Source organism: Epinephelus fuscoguttatus, linkage group LG6, assembly GCF_011397635.1.
Source record: "Epinephelus fuscoguttatus linkage group LG6, E.fuscoguttatus.final_Chr_v1".
Taxonomy (NCBI): domain Eukaryota; kingdom Metazoa; phylum Chordata; class Actinopteri; order Perciformes; family Serranidae; genus Epinephelus; species Epinephelus fuscoguttatus.
The window spans coordinates 18,842,431-18,862,585 of NC_064757.1; the positions used below are offsets into that span (position 1 = coordinate 18,842,431).

General features: G+C 41.3%; 1 protein-coding gene across 6 annotated transcripts in view; it reads left to right on the forward strand.

Annotated features, from left to right (window-relative positions):
- The first annotated feature begins 211 nt into the window (after window positions 1-211).
- The window catches only part of mctp1a (multiple C2 domains, transmembrane 1a), a 179,143-nt gene continuing 159,199 nt past the window's right edge, over window positions 212-20,155 (forward strand). For all 6 annotated transcript variants that reach the window (XR_007449595.1, XM_049579953.1, XM_049579955.1 and 3 more), the window contains exon 1: window positions 212-771. Coding sequence is in view for 5 of the 6 variants with exons in the window: in XM_049579953.1 (XP_049435910.1) it covers window positions 238-771 (534 nt within the window). In the remaining variant the exon portion in view is untranslated. The remainder of the gene's footprint in view (window positions 772-20,155) is intronic.

Below are 20,155 nucleotides of genomic sequence, written 5' to 3' on the forward strand. Positions count from 1 at the left end.
GCGGTCTCTAAAGCGCGCTGCACAGTGTGTGACATAAGATTTACAGCGCTGCCTGCATAGGCATTCTACAAGGTTCGTTGGGAGACTAACACCCCTTCATCACCACACTGTGCGTATCCTTCTTGGCGCTCTAAACCAGATCATCAGTGGAAGTGCTCCCGAGCTGCAGCAGCCCAACTGTGACATCCTTCCACAATTCAGAGTGCGCTCAGGCTGGCTGGCTGCTGCACAGGCACCATGGAGCAGAAATCACCTAAGGATGAGAGCACCGCCAAAGGACAAGAGTCTCTGTCCTACCAGCGCAGGATGTGGAAGAATTTCCAGGAGAAAACCAAGCCTTGGCTGAGCCCTAAACTGGGATCAGAGCGTCGGGGTGCCGGGGGCGCGGAGGGCAGCAAAAAGGAATCGGGGTTATGGATGTTTAAGAGGAAAAAGAAACAGTTGGACCGGGTGTTTTCGTCGTCTCAGCCCAATCTGTGCTGCTCTCCGCCGGCGCCTTTTGAAGGAGATAAGAAGTCCCATGGAGGCGACGCGGTTCCCGGCACCAGCAGCGACGGGCAGCCTCTACATCACCTTGGCGCAGCTTCTGGAGCCACGGGGAGCAAACCCGAGCTGACGGCGCATGGAAGCCCCAAACTCCCTGTATCCCAGCTGATCATGTACCAGCAGAAGAGCTCCTCTCTCGGGTCGGCGTGTTTCGAGAAACTGGTGGTGGACCCGGCCGCGATTTTGGGAGAGGAGGAGCAGCTGCGTAAAAACGCAAGTGATTCTGTGAGTAAAGACGCATGTGGTACAACACGCATCTGGTAGATTATCTCTTTCTATCAAGTCATGGTAGGCAAAACATTAAAATCCACACACAGGCGGGCTAGACTACATTTCCCTGGAAATTAAATGAAGGAGACAAGTTTCATGATGGTGGTGCTGCGACGTGCTCACTGCTCGTATCATGTGATGCACTCGTCGATCAGCTAGTCCACTGCTTTCTTTCCCCTGTCCTGTAGCTTGTAAGGCTATATGGGCCATATGACAACAACCAATGCCAGTCTATGTGATCATCACCAACAACAAGCTTACATCAGCTGCTTGCTCTGTTATCATGTCATCATCACAGTCACCCCATACTCCACATCCTGTGGCTGTGTATAGGGTTATTTTTATTATAGACTTCCTGATAGGATTTCTACTCAGGCTACATGCTCTGATGTCAGCGTCCTTTGGCTGGCTCACATTCTTTATTTCCAATGTAGGGATTGTCCCCTAGCTTCACAGGCCATCTGTCACAGTGTCCTTGCCAGTAGACAGGCGGCTGCAATGGGCCCATGCATGATCAACGCTTCATCATGTTTTTTCTCTTCATGGAAAGTGACCAGTTTGGAGATGGTTGTCAGGCACGTGTTGGAAATCAGTGGCAGGTGTATTCCCATACAACTCATCATGCTGAGTCAGGGGGACTCAAGGGGAAATACTATCAAAGGGATATATATGTCAGTGAATGTAGGCCAGTTGTGAAGGCTTCACTCATAAATAACATACAGTCCTATAGGTCTGAAAAAAGCCAAATCATATGGAAAATAATGCCTAAGTAATAATTAAGTATAAAAAACATTAAAGGTCCAGTGTGTAGGATTTAGGGGGATATATTGGCAGAAATTGGGAGATGATAATCACATGAAAGTAACAGTTGATGTGTTTCCATCACCTTAGAATGAGCCATTTATATCTGCAAGCCTAGCGCTGGTTCTAGATATGGCCAGTCATGTTTTTGTGTTGACCACCACAGATATGAGCCCCTCTACGATGAGAGCATTGGAAAAGTACAGATTTTGTTTAACGTGAAACTGCTTTGTTACCTGTTTAAATCACCAGGTTCATTTGTTTTGGCAAGAAAGAGACCTCTGCGGCTAATTCGGCCCCCCTTAAAAAACTCCTGGATGTCTGGATCTTAAGTTATCAGAGAAGAAGGGTGAGCGCACATTTAGGTGCTAGGCTTGTGGCTCTTCTCCATCATGCTGAACAGCATCAGAGACGCACAGATTTCTATGGCACTTCTTTATTAAGTGTTTTACGTGTTTAAATAATCAGAGAGCGAGAGACCTCTGTGGATAATTCAGCTCTGGTAAAAACCTCCTGAACAATCAACACTGACAGAATTCCAACTGGGAGAAGTTTGCAATGTGCAGTCCTCATCGCTAGATGCAACCAAATCACCCTGAATCTTACACACTAATGCTTAAAGGCAGGGGTGTTCAACTCATTTTAGTTCATGAGCCTTATTCAGCTGTATTTGATCTCAAATGGGCCACACCAGTAAAACCATTTAAGAAAAACTGAGATATGATAACAACCTTCACATTTTTCCTTTTCATTTGGTGTGAAGACGTAGAAGTACATTTTAAAAACATTTATCTATTAAATAACAGCCTGAGATATCTGAAGAAAAAAGTGAAATTTCAACAGCATGTCTCGGTTTTTCAACATTCAGTCAGTCTACGACTCAGTGTCATTAAATTTTTCCATACATTGCCACTCTTTTGCACCAGACTAAAGTGGAAGCTATTGAGGAAGCAGGTTAAGTTATCTGCGCCCCACAAACCATTTACATATCAAAAGGTTTGGGCATACCTTAGCTGCAGGGTTCCACCAAAAGTTATTTAAAGTAGATGTCTGATACAGACTCTTTTGTAATGAAGCTGCTGGTTTACAATATTTTGCACAATGTTCACTATCTTAAAACATGACCACAATAAGTATTTATTGTTTTTTGCAGAGAACTGTATTCTGGTCAGGGCAGAAAAGCCTCTGAAGCAGCATTTTACATGAAATAGGATGCTCATTTAACTTGCTTCTGAAAGCTGCACCTCTTAGCCTTCACAACCACTTCAATATAAGATGTGCAAAGTCATCTAGTGGGCTGGATTGGACCCTTTGGTTGGCCGGTTCTGGCCCCTTAGGCCATATGTTTGACACCACTGCTTTAAGGTCATGTCTGGACCCACACCCTTTACCCTAATAGTAGTCCAATTCAGCAGTCCTGTCCTGTTAGTTTAGATGAGCTGTTCTAAAATATATAAAAGGGCTGTCAAAAGAAGTTATGTTGAAGATAAAGTATGCGTGCCCATAAGTGCATTCTGTTGCAGTGGCGGCAGTTATTGCAAAGCTTTTCATCTCACCACTCTTGAAGTGTTCCAGACCTGCTTGTCTGAGCATCATCCAGATTGCTGTCTAAAAGTGATTTAGTATTTGAGTACACTTCTCCCACCCCACTGAAGTTAGGGCCAAAGAACCCTTATCCATTAAATCTGGGAGAAGCGCAATACACTCTGCTGAAGAGGTAAAAGAAAGCAACTATTAATGACTTTATTGAAACTGATCTTGCAGCTTCATCTCAGCACTTACATCAGTCCGTTACATAATACACAGGGATCTCACTTTGCCAAATAAACTCTCAGCATTCAGTGTGAGACATTTCCTGCTGTTGTTGCCACATTTATACAAACTTCTGTTTTTCATTTGTTGGATTTTTCCACATACCTGAAAAGAGGAGAGCGGTTGTGAACACAACCCACAGTGACAGCATTATACAATGGTCTCTATTTGTTAGCACGACTGAATGCATGTACAATCACAGATGTAAAATATACAGTATGTTCTTAGTCTATTATATAATGAGTTCAGAGGAAGAAGGAATGGAAAAAGATGGTATGAGATGATGGATGACGAGAGTAAATAAAGGTGACGGCGAGGGATCAGACAGGGTTAGAGATAATGAGAGACGATGAGGGGATGAGATCAGGTCAGCTGAGATAAGATGACGATGTGATGTGTGATAAAAGGAGATTAAGATGCGAGGAGAAGGGGTGAAGAAAGAGGATAGAACATATGAGATTAGACACAGAAATAAGACATGCCTTATTATAATACCCTAGGCAAAATCAAGTATTATATGGCAAAGAAGCCAGTGGAATAAACACTCAGCATCACGTCACACAGGCAGATAATCTAGCGAAAAATGTCTGTGGTTGATTTTTGCATGTGCATTGTTGCTCATGCAAATTGATTGGATTTATTTGCTTGTACATTATGTGCTCCTAAACACTTTCATAACCCAGCAAGGATTATAACTTACACCACTTTTCTAGTAATCCACAAATCAAGCATTAGGTGAGTGTACATGATTTCTCATTGCTAAAATGACAGCATAAAGCCCCAAGCTGCAATTTCATAAATTAAATAAGAATATATTGCCAAGTTCTGAAAGTCATTTCATTATTGACTCAAAGGGGAAAAAAATGATTTGCACATTTTACTTTTGCTTGCAACTCTGGGCAGTTGCATGTGTGCATTTCTGAATGTGTGTAAAGACTACCGTAAAACATGAGAAAGAAAAGCGCCGGCTGAAATAGAAAACTGTTCGTTGATGTACTGATACTAAGTGTCAGTTACCTTTGCACACTCCACATTTCACTTCCCAGTGATTTAAGATTACAAAGCGACAGACAAAACACACATCATGTTCTGCTATCAGATTTTAGTCTTAGATAATCGTAATCCCAAAAGTTAATGCCACTGTTACAGCAGCATAGCAAAAAAGACAAAGATAGTGTTCTGAAGATTGTACAATGCTTATCAATATACATATACAAAACTTAGCAATATACCAACAAATCTTTGCAATATACAATACTTATTGACATTAACTTAACTAAATAAAAGGGATTTTACTGTGCATATACACATATAATGCTGTAAAGCTGACATAAAGCAAGTAATGCAAAATTAAATGTTACATTAAATTAGGGCAGTTATAGGTCAGATATTTTAAAGGGGATGAAAACTGCATGGGGAGGGGGGCTTCACCTCCTTAGCACCCCGTCCTGAAGCAGTGAACCGCTTGTACAAAGGGATGGCAGCTGGCAAGAAGGACCTGTAGCAGTCATAGATCAGTTTCTCACTGAAAATGCTCCGCTAGTTAACCAGGAGGTCATTAAGAGGATGCAAGGTGTGTTCCACGATGCACAAGTTTGTGCAGCCTCCATTTCACTACCACCACCTTTTATGGCTTCAAAGTTGTTCCCAGAACAGAAGCGGCCTTTCTGAAGAGTTTATTTACTCCACTTCCACTTTATGCTTGCAACAATAGAATGGTAAAAGATCTGCAACATCTTGTTGCACAAATTGAAGGACATGAGTTTCCTCAGGTAGTTTGCTCTGTCCTATCCCATAAACAGCCTCTGTGTTACATCTCCAGCCCAGTCTGCCATCTAGGTAAACTCTCAGATATTTCTATTTGTCCAACACTTCCACCTCCTCACCCTGATGTTGATGGGATCAGCAGCAGTCCATGTTTTCCTTAACATATTCAACAACTGCCGAGTGATATGAGAATTTCTGCAGATGACAGGACTCTGAGTTGTACCGAAAGTCTGAGGTGTTTAAAGTAAACAGAAGAGGTGACAGGATGGTCCCCTGTGGTGCTCCTGTGCTGCTGATCAGCGTGTCAGACATGCAGCTCCACATACCGCACAGACTGTGGTCTGTCTGTCACTCAGTTATTGAGGACATGATGTTGACAGCTTCCTGCATCCCTTGAAGCTTCTCACTCAGTAGCTGGTCAGCTGGACAATGTTGCGCCTCATTCGGTCTCTCTAACTATACATGTCTTGTTTTATTGGAATAATCTTCTCTCAATCTCTTCTTACAGTTTTAGGCTAACAAGTGGTATTTGATCTATAAACATTTCAGTAAGTTTTTACATGCATGTTTGCACTGAATCCTTCAGTCTCAGGCAGAGTTGCCCCTCTATCATTACCTACCTGACCTGGTAGAAGCCCCGTCTGAAGTACCCTCCATAACTTTAGCTTTATTATTGATGTAGATGCTTTACTCTGTCATGCAACAACAAAGAACAAACAAAACAAAGAATATGAAAGAGTTCTCCATGTTCCCTCTGGCTGTCTTTGCCTTTAGGCTACTGCATCTCAAAGTGTGTGGCCTCACTAGCTGAACATTGTTAATTTATGAGCCTGTAAAGCAAGCCATCCTGAATCAGTCAGTTTGATATATAATGTACACTGGAGGACTCTGCATCTCCAGGGGCATTTATAACATAGGTAGAAAGACCTAAAGTAATAATAATAATATTAATAATTTTAATAATAATAATATTAAGAATGTTAATACTACTATGACTACTTCTAATAATAATGTTTTTCAAATTTAGATAGATTGTGGGAAGTCAAAGGGGTAATGTAATGCATAATGCATTCACTTAATAAAAACAATGCTGAATTAATGCTGAATTATGTTGTACATTCAGAAAAACAAGAGCAGAATTTTCTTCCATGAAAACCTTTCTTATTATTCTGAGATAATAATCTCGTTAAGTAAGAAAAACAGGGCAGATATCTTTTTTTGCTCATGAAAACTGTTGTTATACTTATGAGACAATAATCTTGTTATGTCATTTTATTACTTTTTTTATTGTTTCTAGTGAATCTGTAACGCTTCTGTAAAGGGCCAATTAAGGCCATTCAATATCTTCAGAACAATTTATTTGATACACAATAAATGAAAGCAAGTGCCTTGAAAGACAGCTGAATGTCAGATTTTGCTCAGAAATGTTGTCTACTCCACAATTTTTGTGTCATATGAAGTGAGTAAATCAGGTAGATACAAACTACACACCTGAATTAATTTGCTTCTGGTGACCTACTCTGAATCTATTACCTGTACAGATGTGTTACCTCACCTGGAGAAACACTCAGGTCTGCAAAGCGAGGAAAATTAGTGGAGTTTCGAGGGGATGGAGGCTTAGCTATTCGTTAGCGGCTAACTATTAGCATAACGTTAACATGAATGGCTTTCTTTGGCCCTGGCTGCTTCTGCTGCTAACACCTGTCTGTACCAGATCCATTCACAGCATTACCCAGTCAGTTTATACAAAGGTGGAAAGCGTATTTGAGTGCTTGATAGATTATAAGGACAGACACAGGTTAGAAAGACAAGCCATCAGCTGCCTATTGCCCCCACACCCCTGACCACCGTTATTATTTGTGGGCCTGTATCTCAACTAATTGCCTGGCATCAGCTGCCCAGGCCTCTATTTTATTAAAACAGGGCCTGACTGTTAGTGCCTCCTCTGCCTGTAAAAAATGTGTTTCCTACACTTCATGGACACATTCATCACCAAACACAGAGGAGCCATGTTTCACACAGGGAAGGGCCCAGTTAGCGCAGCTGCCTTGTGTGTTGGGCCTAGACGATCCAACACAGACATTATTTAATGCTGAGTAAAGCTTTAGCATTGTTTCCTATGATTAGCACTTGTGATTGTTGTGCTCGTACAATAATTTGAATTCTGTACTCTTGTATGTTTTGTCACTTGAAGTGTCACTGTCCATGGTACTGAGTGGTGGATGTAATAAGTGACCAGTGTGGGCAGTACAGTAATAACATTACTTTTTTCCAGTTATGACGAGTAATGTAATTAATTAGCCTCCTAATGACATTTTAGTAATGATATTACAGTTACTCCAAAACCAAACAACTCGTTACAACGTTACCTTTGTTATATCACATCACTACTGACCTGAAATAGAGTAACGTTAGTCACGTCAGCTGACTCATTTTTGTAATCGTCGTGCTGCGCAGATACGTCACAAATCAGCAAGCTAGTTAGAAGCGCGTACTTTAGCGGTTGGAAATATTCCCATTACTTTAATTTTGTCGGAAGGAAAGATGACAAGAATAATGTTGCTGCAAGTAGCCGGACTAAAACTTTTTCCACTGCGAGAAACACGTCCTCAAACCTCCGGTCTGAAACACCTCGGCTGCTACGACCGACAGCACAGCAACGTGAAGCTCCAGGAAATACACCCCGCCAAAGGTGAGGCCTCTGCAGCCGCAGAGGTCGACGGTAGCCCTGCGCTGGCTGAACAACCCAAATTGGATTTTATTCGTGGACAGCTGCAGCTACAAAGAAGTAATGAAGCTTATGGCTGGATATGTGGTGGATGAAATGTTGCTCCATGAGGGACTCTTCATCTTTCGGGCATAGCCTTGGGAAAATACCGGTTACAGGCAACTGAAGACCCCAGGTAAATTGAAGCTATCTAGCCTTAGCTACACTACCCAGACATTCACACAGAGACAGACATCTGCATTTTGGGGAGATACGCAATTACCAATTTTAGGGGGTGTAACGGAAAATTAATGTAACGACTAGTGTAACAAATTACTGTTGGCAGGGAGTAATAAGTAAAGTAATGCCATTACTTTTGTAAGGAGTAATGAGCAATGAGTAATACATCACATTTTTAGAGGAATGAGCCAAACATTGTAAGCAACATGGCAGTTTCTCAAACCAGACAAGTGGGATCAACCTGATAGGCCTTACTGTAGCTCTGGCCACCTTTCTTTATCATCTCCAGTCAGATTACTTGTATCTGTGTCTCGAAGTGTAATCATAACAGAGAACCAAAATATGACTCAGTTTCTGAGAGCTTGTGCTTTTCCTGTAAATATGCAATAAGTTGTAATTTACAAAACATGCAGCATTTCCAAAACATGCAGCATTTCCACATCTCTTAATTAAAATATGTATTTAAGCGAAACAAAACAGGGCCATTAGAGAAATAAAAAAACTGTCTCTTTATTTTGTGCTGTTAATCAGAGGTTCGGCTTGCTTCCAGTTTTCAGCCATGCCTTCCTCCTCCCTCTCTTCTGCTCAGCTCATATGAAATACTGTAAAATATTTAACACTTACAAACCAGGGAAGTAGGTTTTTGTGTCACAGAGACTATACACTCACAGCCTTATGCTAAATATATCAGATGCAAAAGATGTCTTGTGGGTATTTCATTCATGGGATTTGTCTCGCGGACAAGGTGGATAGTAATAACTGAAGATAATACACATGTTTTTTGGAAGAGCGTGGCCCAGACAAGTGCTTCATTTTTCTAAACCACTGAGTTAGTGTATTACCCGTCAGTGATTAGGCATGTATTTAATTATTTAATTGTAGGATCATGATTTGTGTCTCTTTAATGTCTTATTTAAAATATTGTTCCCAAGGTTTACGAGTTGCTGAGTGAATCAGAGACTGAATCATACTCTTTATAAACCACCTGTCAGATTGACGATTGGTCCAGCTGCTTTAGCTCCATCAGGTTTCAGTGGATTTTTATTAACTAAAATCAAAGTAACCTTGCAATATTTTGTCTGGCGAGGTCAGACATTTGGTCCACTTAATAAACACTTTGCTTTTATTGAAAGGATATTATGAAATATAGATTACAGATCTTCGTACATGTTGCATATCAGTTAAATGCTGTAACCCTGGGATGATTTTAGTTATTGTCCTCTTTTTGATAATGCAGTGACTTTAAATGAGCCACTTTTATCTGTCCTGTCGGAATAAGTGGCTCATTTGTGGCTGTTGATGTGTTGCGAGAACAGCATCACGGCCACTTGGTAACAGCCCGTGGCCTCGTTCTGGAAGTCTCCTGATGGCAGCTTAAATTAGGATTCATTACAGCCTCGGGGACCGTCGTTTGTAACATGCACTGACAAGCACATGATTGATGCTGACCTCGAAGCTGTCTGGGCATCACAAAGTAGGAGGAAAAAAAAAAACATTTTCACATTGGCGAAAGTATGACTGACACCATTTGGGGATGTTGATGGGTTCTCGCGCTCACTTTGTGATTAAATGTCATGTAGTGCCTGTTGTCTGCCTCCCACACATCTGAGTATGCCTGTTTCTCTGCCACGGGAATCTGTGAACGACCTGTGATAGAGGATTTGAGTGATTTCACCTGTAGACAAGTGCCAAATGTGAGCAGCAAATTTTGATTTAATTTTAGTTTAAGGAGGTGGCATGGTGGCTCAGTTGTGTGCAGTGTTTCCCAAGAGCCAGGAAGCTGAAGTTGATTCTCAATCCCTTTGTCTTAGCTTGTACACAACAGCTGTGAACATTTAAAGACTTGCAACTTATTGTAGGTGCATCAAAAAGTGTAAGTGACCTAGTGACCTGACAGCACAGTGTGTCCTTGCTTTCGGCTTTTTACCCTGAAAAAAGATTTAATAATATAGCTATGATTTTTATCATTCATTCAGAATACTGGAGGAACTTGAGTAATTATTGATTCAAGTGCCCTGCCTCAGTGCTTTGTTTTAGCCATGGAACTGGAACCAAGAACTGAATGTGTGACTACCATGTATGAAAGTGGGGGAAAGAGAAAATCAAAACAAAAGGAAGAAACAGGTGGTAAAAAAAAAGAAAGAAATGTGAAAAATTTGAGAGCATTTAAATGCAAAAGCTGCAATGCTGATGCAGCGGCAACTGCTGGAGGTTCATGAAAATTATTATCTTATAAAATTATGATAGCATCAAAATTTACAACTCTTTCCTGTAGAACATGCCGCTTAGTATTTATTTAGTTGGTGTTTTCCAAATGCTTGTTGTGTCTGAACTTTTAAAACACCAACAGCAATCAGATACAGAAAGGCTGCAAATCCTCACATTGATTGTCATACTTTTGCCAATAGTTAACTGTTAGCTAAGCCTTTCAGCACTGATTCCAGCTGCCAGATAAACTGTCACTTGATCAAAAGCAACCCTTTACTCTATTTTGATTAAAGGGTATTTTTCAACCTGGACCCTGTTTTCCATGTTTTTGTGTCTATGTGACTAATGGGAACAACAATTTTTGAAAGTGGTCCAATATTTCGCGAGACTGCTGCAGCTGGTTGCAGCAATACAGGCTGTGCTGTAATTACACTCTGCATCGTCAATTTACATCCACTAAAACTGCTTGTTTTTTGTCACTGACAAACTCAGATTATTATTCTGACACCTACACAGATAGACCTTTTTGTTAAAGTGTAAGATCCTTTTTGTTCACCCGTCCCTAAAATTGCCATCCCCAAACCCCCAGACTCCATTTAAATAAACAGCAATTTTAGTGTGTATAGAGCCGGCATATTTTCACATCTAACTGGATGAATCAAGGGTTAACAACCAAACCAAAGTTGGTGATTGTTGGAATGGTGAAACGACAAACAAAGCCTTTTTTGTTGTTGTTGTTTCCGTTGACTTTGAATAAAGTCACAAAGTGTGTTTAGGGCTGCCCCCGACTAAGAATTTTCCTAGTTGACCAATAGTCATCATTTAGGGCCATTAGTCGACTAGTCGCCCACATGTTTACCATGTTTGCATGTAATTATTACATTTTATATTTTGGGCAGGGCAATACAATGGTTTGAGTTCAGGATCTGAGAAAGAATAGTGTAAGTAACATTGTTAACACTTTGCTACATTACAGAGAAATACAAATATAGGCCTATATTTTATCTGCAAGTACACGTCACACACTGAGCGAGCTGCCTGTTAATGACGCTGTCGGCAAAGCAGTAGTGATTGTGCTAAGTGGCTAATGGGCATGTATCTACTTGCTGTTTCAGATGATTCATGTTTGTAGCCGATGAATGATAGGCAGATGTTTGCCTGCAGAGTTTACATATCAGCTTGGGTTCGTCCTTCACCTTCTCAAAATGATCCCACACTTTGGATTTCCTGCCCGACATGTTATTAACTAGCCTGTGGAATAACTGCAGGTACCAGCCCTGGAAATTAGGAGCCTTACACATACACATACTGCATCTTTAACTGCCTGGAAAACACGAGGTCAGGCGCTGGGCGCTGCTCTTGTGCCTTTTCTGTGCCAGCTTTCAAGAGTACAGCCGCAGGTTGCGTCTGGGGTTGCTAAGCAACCTTAACAAGCACAGTATAGCCTATGTACCTGAAATCCTGAGTGCAGAGCTGATCTTCTTCCAGGTGCTGTTTATAAGTGTGTAGGTCTATCATCCGTGGGTAGCTCTGGGTAGCCCTGCACTGACATGATCAACTTTTCCATGTTTATCACAGACCGAATATTTACAGAAGAAGGGAAAGATCTCTGTGATTGGTTTGTAACGTGACTCCTGTCTGACCTGCTGAGTGAGGTCTCTTTCTGTGGTTCAACAAAAATGTCTATTTACACTCAGTGGCAAAAAACAAGGACTTTTACTGGACATAAATTAAAACTGAGAACATGCCCTGAATGGTTACATTATAGCCTGTTTTGCCTCTGCCATCTGCAGTGGTCTCGCTCAATAAAGAACCAATTTCAGAAATTGCTCCCATTAATCACTTAGACACAAAAACCTGGGAAAATAGGGTAGAAGTTGGAAAAAACTAAACTTACCCTTAAAGCTCCTTTCCCCCTGTCAGTCATTCTGTGCATCTTATCTGAACTATCCCTGCCGCAAGGTCAGAGACCATGTGCTTTTGCCAGTCATTGCCCTCAGTGATCCAGAAAAATGTCCCTTTTCCCTCCATCACTCCTCAGTCTGTCCTTGAGGGATAACCTTACCTGCATTGTCTCTTTCTCCGTGATCTATCTCACATCTCCCTTTCTCTGATCCCAGTCTTAGCCTCTCTGATAACGGCACTCCCTTACAAGAGCTTTCGGAGGACAAATCCAAAATATATCCCAGCCTGTCAGAGGAACAGTCTGCGTACTACAAGACGGGAACTCTGCACTGTGACATTGCGTTACCCTCCAGCGTTGTTCTCTCCAGTCTCAGACAGTCCCATTACAATCTCATACACACACTCGCAAGCGCATGCATACACAAATAAGGCATACACAGACATTCACAGCCATACACTTACTAATCTGAGCCCCAGAGTGTTATTGTAAACAAGGTTAAGCACGACTGTGTAGACTGCTTAATGACTCAGGAGTGCCAACACGCCTTCGTGAATGGCAGCAATACACAAAGAGAGAAAAAGAGATTGATGTGTCTCTGTTAATACTCTTCGCACTGACGAAGACATCCAACTCTCTCCCTTTCTTCTCTTATTAGAGCATCACGATCAACCGTGCACAGTGTATATTAACTGAGACCAAAAGCAGTGACAGACATGACTGTCAGATGGAGTAATGAGAGAGTAGGTAGCGATGGATCCGCCCTTACATCAATAGATGGAACCAGGGAATTAGCTCTATAACTCTAAATGCTGCCCTCCCATATAGATTAATCATCATAGAGTTGAGTCAGACCAAAGCAGTGGCTTGGCGTAGGAGGAGATGCTTGTGTGTGTGTGTGTGTCTGATGAGGGTGGTCAAATTACAGAAGACATCCAACAATAGCCTGCTGTGTGATATTTGCTGATCCTCAAGAAACGAATGAGCGTTTGTATAGTTTGAGTGAAGGGAAGCATTGACTGAAAATGATACATGCCCAGACCTCTGTGTCTGCTCCTTATTGTACCCTTCTCTAACCTCCAACCTCAATGTTCTTTAAATTTAACAACCTTGCAACTGAACTGTGACAGCTTTTATAAATGGGTCGAATGCACAAGATGAAAGCGAGGACAAACCCAGGCAGTCTGAGACAGACAGACAGACAACAATAATATGCCACAGGCGGGCTGAGGCCATTCTTTCCCGACAAAACAACAAAAGGTGACCAAAGGCTGTGGGACATTTTTCCTATTCCTCATGCTAATCAAACGTAGATCATTTGCAACTCAATGTGGACCCCACTTCCTCAGTGGTGAGTGGATATTGAATATTTGCAAATGAGTCTCCCTGTGGCATAGATGAAGCTGTCCCAATACCCTCTGAGTCATAAGTGTTCCTGAAGCCCATTATTAAGATCAATATGGGGGCATGGCTGTACAGTGGATACACTGCATATCGAGAAGTGGACATGTGTGCCTCCTATTATTCCAGTTAATGATTGGGGTGTTGTGTTTCCTGTTCTTGTGCAATGTGTGCTGCATCTTATTATAAATATCCATTTCGTTGGATATGAATGTTACCCATTGTAACAAGAACCCATTCCAGACTTTTAAATTAGCTGATTTGCTTATTGTCACATTGGTGCCTCATTTGTGTTTCATATTAGCCTAGTTAGCACACATCTACCAATCTCAAACCATTAAAAAATAAAATATCATGACAGTGGCTCTGGACTGATTATAGAGTCCTCTCTGGAGCATAGATTCCCCTGAATAATAGTATCACACTGAATAGTAGTAGGCACGGTGTTGCAGTGGTTAGCATTGGCGCCTCACAGCAAGAGGGTTCCTGGTTCAAACCCAGAGTGGGGGAGCCCATTCTGAATGGAGTTTGCATGTTCTCCCCATGTCAATGTGGGTTTTCACCAAGCACTCTGGCTTTCTCCCACAGTCCAAAGACTGGTGACTCTGAATTGTCCGTAGGTGTGAATGTGACTGGTTGTCTGTCTCTACGTGTCAGCCCTGTGATAGTATGGCAGCCTGTCCAAGATATACCCCACCTCTCTCCCAATGTCAGCTGGGATAGGCTCCAGCCCCCTAATGGAAAATAAATGAACTTATGAATGAATGAATACAAGTGGTGTGACGCCTAATGGGGCTTTCACTCCACCACATGGTAACTTGCTGCCTCCAGTAATTTCAACGAGGGGAAAGTGGCAGAGGGGAAGCAGTTTCAAGGTATGAAGCGGTTGCTGCCCACGATAGAACAGGCACAGATCTTGCTGTATGTTGAACTTCTGGCAGTTGCCACCTAGCTTTTGCCGATCAAATAGTGGGCACCGCCGAAGCAGAAAGAACACAAGATGAAGGAGCTGATAATACTAGTCTCTGAATACCCGTAGATATGGTATTAACAACTTAAAAGGACAACCAGAAGAAAACCTTTGCCTGGGATAACATTTCCACCAAACTTCAGATGATTGTTTAGTTGTTCTTATATGTATAAATCTTTCGTAATTTTAGTGATTTCACTTGCCTTGCTACAGTATGCCGCTATAAGCCAGCTTGCACTACTGCCCGTCATCACAACCGCTTTTTAAAACACTTTGTTTTGGGAGAATGCTCTTGCAGGTAGGCGGTTGTCAGGGCAGTTATTGCTTAATGTCATCTTTGCTCTGCTTTCTAGAATTATGTTGACAAATGTGCTGTTAGTTTTCGCCACCAAACTACTCTATGTCTTATCTTAACTTGTATATTACGCAAAAAAGTAGAGCACATGCAACATGAACCTAGCTGTGCTGAACTGAAGTTGTAAACATGTGCCATGCTTAATGAGGCCACTTAAAAATAACATAGGACAAGAGCATTGGATTGTACTGCGATAAACCAATTAAGCCTAACGGGCTTTAATATTTCATGACACAGAATTCCCGTGCTGCTGTTTGCAGGTCATAATCTTCCATTTTAAGAGTTCAGTAGATCTGAGCTTTTGACTCGAGTGAACATGTTTATGTGTCTGTGGGGTTTCTCAGGAAGTCATTATAATCAGCTGAAAAGCCATTGTATTGATCCAGAGAAAGAGCAACACAGACAGAGAGTGAAGGAGGGTTGTTGATACTAGGGTACTAGAGTGTGAGATGTGGAAATATTTGCAAAGGAGAGTCATTTATTTAAACTCCTACCTCACTTGTTTTCCATTGGATTTCTTCTCAGTAGAGCCCAGTGTTCAGTACATTTGGTGGTTACAGAAGAAAGTGGACCTGAGCAGCTCTAAGACTGATTTAGAGTTTTCATGCTTGCCAATTTTTACTGCAGTGCCACTTGCTGTGAAAAACTGCCCACTAGAAATGTTCCAATACAAATGGGCTTCTTAAGATGGAGCTGACTGTACTGATTTCAGATTTCAAGGAGGTTTCTTTCAACAGGAATTTATTTACGGGTGACCGTGTGAGATTACAAGTACCATTTACCGAACTCTACAACATACACATTTGAATAGGTTGGTCTAAGTATTTTTGTTTGTTTAATGGATGCGAGCAAAAGGGCAGCATCTCTTTGATTTCTTTCCCTTTCTCTTGCAGTTTTTATGTTCTCTGAATATACTTAGTGGTATCCTGTGAGCGAGTTAAATCAAGGAACGGGGTGATTAGAGTTAGGTTTGTGTGTCCACTCCATATCTTCACAATTATGTCTAAGTGTGCTTGTGTCCCTGGGTGTTTGGTTTAGTGTTCTCGAGTAGATTGACTGTGAGACATCCTTAATTTCACCACTTAATGGGGTTTATGTCGAAGCCCGTCTGATTGCACAGTGAGGTTCAGTTTGCTTTTGCTTAAGGCAAATGGAAATGTTTCTCTTACATTAAGGACTGAGGTATTTGGCCTTCTAATTTTATAGCTTGCACTATAAAAGAGTATATTTTGTAGAGTAGCACTTAAAGGATGCCTAGAGCAATTTATGTTTATAGGCAAACTGTGGATTAAGGGATTCTTAAATTGTCAATATTTCCTGCAGCCCATAATAAGGAGTGCAAAGGCCAGGCTCAAACAAATACCCTGATTATAACTGTAACAAAATATGCAATGCCACTGGAAGAAATGTGAGGTGAAAAAAGAGCTCATATAGAGTTTAGAAAACCGGGTAAGAAAGGAAGTGAATTTTAATAGACAGTAAAAAAGAGAGCACATCTTATAAAAATAGCAGCGTTCCCTTATGCAGTCATTCTGTGTTCATTGCCTGTATGGCATGGAGAATAAAGCAGCTCCTATATATGTTCTGGCTGGTTCTTGGGACCCTAAATCGACGCCCACACGGGAGCAGCTAAAACTCCGAGTGTATTAGCAACATTAGCAGATTCTGTAAGTAGAGATCAAGATATATGGGTTATGCCACATATACTCAAGTTATATCAGTCTGGTGTTTGTCCTGTTCTGGACTTCTCGTCTGGGGTTGGGAATCCAGACATTTCAATAAAAGTATAGGTTTGCACAATAGGGAAATTCGATACTTCCTAGGAGTCCATAAGTATGGTCCCACACCTGCTGTTAACAGTGACATGGGGTGGGTGCCGTGTGAGGTTAGGTTGAAGGCAAATATGGTAAACCTGTGGAATAGAATGCTTGACCTACCAAACAATAGACTGGCAAGCAAGATTTTCAGATGGTATTTCTCAATAGGAGGTGACAGGTGTCAGAAATGTGTGATCGTTTTCATCAGCATGGGCTTGGGCATCTCTACAGCCACAGAGAGAGGATGGATGTGGGGATGTTCAAAGAACTTGCCATAAAAAGGTTTCAAATGAATGGGTGGAGGGAGTTAATCACAAACTGAAATTATGGACATATTGTCTGTTTAAAACAGTGTATGAATGTGAAAAATATGTTGTGTATTATCTATCTACGAGCTTGAGTTCTCTGTGTACAGTTTCGTTCTGGGTTATTACCACCACATATTGAAGCTGGTCGATATACTAGAACTGAAGTACATCAAAGTTTATGACATTACTGTGCTCTTGGTGAAGTGGAGAGTGAAATTCACTTTTTACTGCACTGTCCATTTTATGATGACCTTTGGAAAATTCTTCTTTTTGACAAAGTACCAAACCAGGTAGGCATGTTCAAGGATACCGCTGTTATTAAACGGCTTTTGATAGCCATATATTTGTAATATCTAATTCTATTCATAAAGCCTGGACCAGAAGGAAACACTCAACTTATGCACAGTAGTGGGCTCTTAGGGTGGATCTCATAAAGCATCACTTTGCCCAATAGATGAATGTAATACACTTACAGGTATTCAGTCTCCTTCTCTTCCTCTTCCTTTCTTTTTCGCTCTTGTCTCTCCTGTCTGTCCTCTCACACTCTTTATTCTGAACACTTATCTGTTTAATTTGTTTACTTTCATTTGTATCAGGTATTTATTTTGTTATGCTAGTGTTTTACGTTCAATTGTTAACTTTATGGTTTTTAATTCATTTTGTTTTGTGTCAGTGTGTTGACACTAGGTGGCATGGTGGGGCAGTGATTGGCATTGTCGCTTCACAGCAAGAGGGTTCCTGGTTCGAACCCGGTGTGGGTTTTCTCCGGGTACTCCAGTTTCCTTCCACAGTCCAAAGACATGCAGGCCAGGTTAACTGGTGACTCAAAATTGCCCGTAGGTGTGAATGTGAGTGTGATTGTATGAATCTATGAGTGTGAATCTATGTGTTAGCCCTGGGATAGTCTGGGGACCTGTCCAGGGTGTACCCTGCCTCTTGCCCAATGTCAGCTGGGATAGGCTCCAGCTCCCCCTGCAATCCCCAACAGGATAAGCTGTGATGGAATGAATGATCGCACTAGAAAAATGTTTCTTTAAATCACTCTGAATAATCTCTAAGGGTTAGGCTGTATTGAAACAGCCAGACATAAAAATTCATTCATTCATTCATTCAGCTCAGGAAAGTATGACAGTGCAGGACAATATCACTATGATCCACCATGAGAGTTGGTGCACTTCAAGCCTGTCCCGTTTCTCTATTATTACTGACCTGAAACACACAGATCAAACATGACATAAGACAATGTGGCAAATTCACTTTTGTTGCAAAGGTGATAAAAGAGATTCAGGCTAAACTCAACTCAACCCATTATTAGATTCTTTGCCTGTTGGCTTGTCATCCCAACGTGGAGCACACAGACAGCCTGCAGACATGGCTGCTGCTGCTGTCCTGATACATCGGTGTGGAAGGATGCACCTCATCATGGCTGAGCAGAGCTGGGTATAGAGAATTTTTCACATGATGTCCCGTTTTGTTTATTGTTGGACAGTATGAAAATAACTTTGGTGACAGACAGTGAAAGCCTGCTGTTTTTTTCCCCAGTTTTTCACAAGGCACATGTTCAGTGACACCATTTTAACTGGTTGATATATAGGATATAGCGTGAGATCAGTATGGTACAGATATGGTCATGTCATTCTTTCTTACCTCGTGGCTCATCACAAAGCCTGAAGAGAAAGTGTGTATGTGAGGGTGGCGGTTCAGGGTCACTTTAGGCTCAGTGCCTAGTGATCTATAGAGCCAGCCAATGTCACTTAAAATCCCACTTGGCCCACTGAGAGACGTTTGCCTTTTTCACTCTGTGGTTGGGGTGGGTGGATGGATATCAAAATGTCAACACTGAAGATGTTTTTGTTTTGATGATCGATTCTAGCATCAGTAGGATTGATGCCAAAAAAGCAGGGATGGGTATCGTTAAGATTTTACTGCTGCTACAACTCATGTCGATTCTCCTATTCACTCTTTTTCATTGCTAAAAATTGCTTTTGTAGAAAATAAATTAATTTAAAACAAGAATAAATTCAGAACAGGATTAGAATTGAGTATTTTAAATATTTAAATATTTAAATATTAACAAAACATTGTTTGTAGAGCAGCAACAGTATTTTTACATCACAATACTGAGTGATGTTTTGTTTTCATCAGTCACTATCAGTCTGTCCTCCTTTCTTTGCTGATGTGATTCACTGCCTGAAGGTAGCCTACTGCTGATAGAGAGAGGAGGGGCTGTTTATTTCAGCCAGCTGCAAAGTTTACAAGAATTAACCAAATTTTAAGAATATGGGCAAACTAAACAGTACAAGCAGACAGCTTTATTAGAGCTAGTTTGTAACAATTCACTATTAGTTGACCCAGTGAGCTGTGCTCAATGGTGGTGGATGAGAGACTGCAGACAGAGCAGATTGAAATACTGTTCTCTACCTACATTTTTAGTAGTGCAAAGGTTTTATTGCACTTGCAGTAACGAAGTTAGTTGTAAACTTGACTGACTTCACTCCATGTTGCATATGTGTGTTTGTGTGGAGGTCATCCCCAACACAGACAACGGGGGTTAGGCTGCAGCATGATAATAAATTACACCAAAACATTAAAAAGTACTGATAAAAGAACTCATAATATCAGAGCATATCAGTACTACAGTCTTTAATAATTCAGCCCTGGGGCCCGTTTGATATCGGGTGACTGTACCCTTCCCCACTAAAAAGGAATCAGTTTCTTTCTTCTACGCTGTACCCATGTGTATTTCAAGAGTCCAACTGTGTAAACAACATTCTGATGCTGGGAACAAATCTAGTGCGTGTCCTCTTTACTTCTCCGCTACTGATGTTGTCTTGTGTACACTCGAACAGCATGTTTCACACACGTGCAGCACACCTAATTTCAGTGATAGCTGAACAAGAGAGTAAAAAAAAAAACATGAGAGAGAGCATGGAGCTGCCACAGAAAGTAGGGAGGAGGAGGGAAATGCCTCAGCATCCAGACAGAGCTCATTGTCTTTTCAGAGAGGCTCGGAGAAGGAATATCCAGGGACATTGTAGTGACATTATATT